General features: G+C 51.2%; 1 protein-coding gene across 1 annotated transcript in view; it reads left to right on the plus strand.

The window, feature by feature from the left end:
* Positions 1-192: 192 nt before the first annotated feature.
* The window catches only part of ZNF598 (zinc finger protein 598), a gene marked incomplete at its 5' end in the record, with an annotated part of 10,096 nt that continues 6,750 nt past the window's right edge, over positions 193-3,538 (plus strand). The window contains 3 exon segments of the mRNA XM_009994724.1: positions 193-322; positions 2,152-2,363; positions 3,092-3,306. Of these exon segments, the coding sequence (XP_009993026.1) occupies positions 193-322; positions 2,152-2,363; positions 3,092-3,306 (557 nt within the window).

Genomic DNA, 3,538 nt, shown 5'->3' on the forward strand with positions numbered 1-3,538 from the left:
TCAGGCTTGATGGGGCTCTGAGCAATCTGTATTCCTGGGACAAGCAGGACCCTCAGCTCCTCACCAGGTACTGGGGGAGCTGTGAAATGCAGCTCCCCCCTCTGCCCTTGGGGGAACGTTGGGATTCAGTAAAGGTGTCAGGCTGAGGAGAGGGAATTGGGCCATTTCTAGGAAATCCTTCTTGTCCCTTAGGAAGCTGCTGCAGCACGAGTGCCCCTTGTGTCCGGATGCGAAGCCCTTCAACACTTTTGCAGACCTGGAGCAGCACATGAGGAAGCGGCACGAGCTCTTCTGTTGCAAACTCTGTGTCAAACACTTGAAGGTGAGCTAGGCCTGTGCTTCCTGGTGTGACCTGCAGGAGCCCGCGGGGAGGTGGGACGAAGGGGTGGCTGAATAGCATCAATTTATTGTTTAAAGCTTCCTCTCTCTGCCTGCAGTGAGGCCAGTTGATTTGCTTTAAATCTTTCTTCTTCCATAAACTGATTAATGAAGAAGGCCTGAAGGTTCTCAGTGGGTTATATTTTAAATTAAACCCAACCATATTAATAACCTTCTAATGTTCACTCCTCTGCCACAACGTGTGTCAATCCCACCCCAAACTGTCTGACAGGAGGCTAATCCTGAGTCGTAGGCAGACTTGGTTACAACTGTAAAAGGAGGGGTTTGATGACCATAAAGACTTGTAATGACTTTAGGAGCTAAAACTAACTTAAGAAAATATTTGGTGCTGGTTCAGGCAGGAGAATAAATCATGGAGTGATGGATTTATTCCTCAGGTCAGAGTCCATGTAGTATTTTCAGCTGGATCATGTGCAGGATGGGAATCCATCTTGCTGGTTTCATGAAATATAATTAGATTTCATTATTTTATTTGCTCAGAGGAAATTTCCTGTATCTTGTTGACTTACTGGACAGTGGGACTCAGTGTTGCTTCCTGTTGAGCTCAGCTGTGTGTGATGTACCCACGTAGAACGTGACCAGGAGCTGGTTTAAAATGTGTTTTACAACCTGCTAAACAGTTACTGGGAAGCTGAGTTGTCCATGTCTGGAAAGGTCATGTGGATTGAGCCTTAAAACTCCTCATCTAACCAACCCCATCATCATCCTTTTCTCTTGGTTTGTTTTGTTGTTTGTTTTTTTCCAATCCCACCCAAATTTCACTCCAAAGGGCTGGTGTTATGTCAGTCAGTTGATGCTTCTTGAGTTGGAAAGCCAGAGCTCCACCTTTCCCTGGGGTCAGAGTGGGACTTGTATTCCTGAAGTACACGTTGAACAAAGTGCTGCTCAATGGGTTCTAGGCCTGCTAACCCCTGTGCCTGGTAGTTGTCAGCATTCCTTGTTGTTGTGGGGGGGAATTGAATGCATAGACACGTAGTTTCAGAACTCATGGCACAGGGTTTTGTGTGTGTGTGTGTGTTTGCTTTCTCTGATTTTTTTTTCCCACCAGATGTTATAGTTTAAAGTTTTTTTTGCATTATGTTGCTACACAAAAAGTGTAAAACGATGTGAAAGGGAGATAGGTGGATGAGATCTGGTCCCAGTGTTAAACACAGTGAAATGCAAGTTAGGTTGAAGTTGGACCTTTCACTTGGATGTTTTTTTTCCTGTTCACTGAAAATCGTAGGGGTTGGTAGTCAAATTGCATCTTTGTGAAGCAAAACCCCAACCCCTACCAGTGATCAAGTTGTGCACAGCCTGGCTTATTCATAGGATCATGAATGGTTTGGGTGGGAAGGGACCTTTATAGATTGTCTAGCTCCAACCCCCTGCATGGGCAGGGACACCTCCCACCAGCCCAAGCTGCTCCAAGCCCCATCCAACCTGCCCTTCAACACTGACAGGGATGGGGCAGCCACAGCTTCCCTGGGCAACCTGGGCCAGGCTCTCACCACCCTCATAATGAAGAATTTCTTCCTAATGTCTCACTTAAATTTCCCCTCTGACAGCTTAAAGCCATTTCCCCGTGTCCCATCCCTCCCTGCCCTTGTCCCAAGCCCCTCCCCAGCTTTCCTGGAGCCCCTTCAGGCACTGGAAGCTGCTCTAAGGTCTCCCTGGAGCCTTCTCCTCTCCAGGCTGAACACCCCAGCTCTCCCAGAGCTGCTTCCCTGTTGTTCTTGTTTCACCTGAAGAACCACACGTTCATTCCCTCAGATCTTCACCTACGAACGGAAGTGGTATTCCCGCAAGGACCTGGCCCGGCACCGCATCCACGGGGACCCCGATGACACCTCCCACCGTGGCCACCCCCTCTGCAAGTTCTGTGACGAGCGCTACCTGGACAACGATGAGTTACTGAAACATCTGCGACGGGATCATTATTTCTGTCACTTCTGTGACTCTGATGGTGCTCAGGAATACTACAGGTTTGTGCGAGCAGTTTATTCCTCTTTCTGTAGCTTCAGTTTTGAGGACAAGTTGCTTTGCATTTTGGGGAAAGCAGCGCTTGAAGACAGAGGGCAAGGATGTCAGCAGGGTGGCTGCAGTCTCAGACCAACAGGCAAGGTCGTCACTTTCTGCCTACATCAGGTTTTAAAGTTTTCTTCGTTGGTGAGAAACATTAGAAGTTACATTTTGCAGTGTGACAGCAGCTCTGTCTGGTGTGTGTGTGACCTCTAATGCTCCAAAGTTCACGTGCAGGGCAGACAGAATTTCTGTGTGTGCAGCACGTGCCTGGTGTGCAGCTGGGTGTGCTGAGGGGCAGCAGTGGGTTCAGTCGAACACCTGGGGTCAGGCCTGAAGGTCTTTGTCTGTACACGGGTGGTTTCAGCTGGAAAGCTTGCCTGGGGATAAGAAACATGGAGTGGTTTGGCTTGGAGGGACCTTAAAGGTTATCTAGATCCAACCCCCTGCATGGGCAGGGACACCTCCCACCAGCCCAGGCTGCTCCAAGCCCCATCCAACCTGCCCTTCAACACTGCCAGGGATGGAGCAGCCACAGCTTCCCTGGGCAGCTCGGGCTACCCTCACACTGAAGACTGAACCAGCTAGTTGGGATAGTCTTCACCTTGTCAGAGCAGCCTTTCCCACCGGGATCCCTGGGGAAGGCAGGATCCCTGGGGAAGGCTTTGTCTCAGGCTGCCTCCTCTTGCAGCGACTACGAGTACCTGCGGGAGCACTTCCGGGAGCAGCACTTTCTGTGCGAGGAGGGCCGGTGCAGCACGGAGCAGTTCACCCACGCCTTCCGCACCGAGATCGACTACAAGGCGCACCGCAGCGCCTGCCACAGCCGCAGCCGTGCCGAGGCGCGCCAGAACCGCCACATCGACCTGCAGTTCAGCTACACCCCCCGGCACCCCCGCCGCGAGGGTGAGCCTGCTGGGCACTGGGGACAGCGTCTGGGTTCATCTCCCTAAGCCAGGGAGAAAGGTTGCGGGGCAGAACTCCTGAGAGGTTCTGAAGTTTGGCCTTGATGACCAGAATTTGACCAACAGGGCTCTGGGCAACCTGGTGTTGTTTCAGAGGTGGCCTTGTTTTGAGCGCTCACAGCCTCCCTGGGCAGCCTGTCACCCTCACCATAAAGAGTCAGAGGTCTTTCCCT

This window comes from Chaetura pelagica, unplaced genomic scaffold (genome assembly GCF_000747805.2).
Source record: "Chaetura pelagica isolate M959 unplaced genomic scaffold, ChaPel_1.0 scaffold1820, whole genome shotgun sequence".
Lineage (NCBI taxonomy): Eukaryota > Metazoa > Chordata > Aves > Apodiformes > Apodidae > Chaetura > Chaetura pelagica.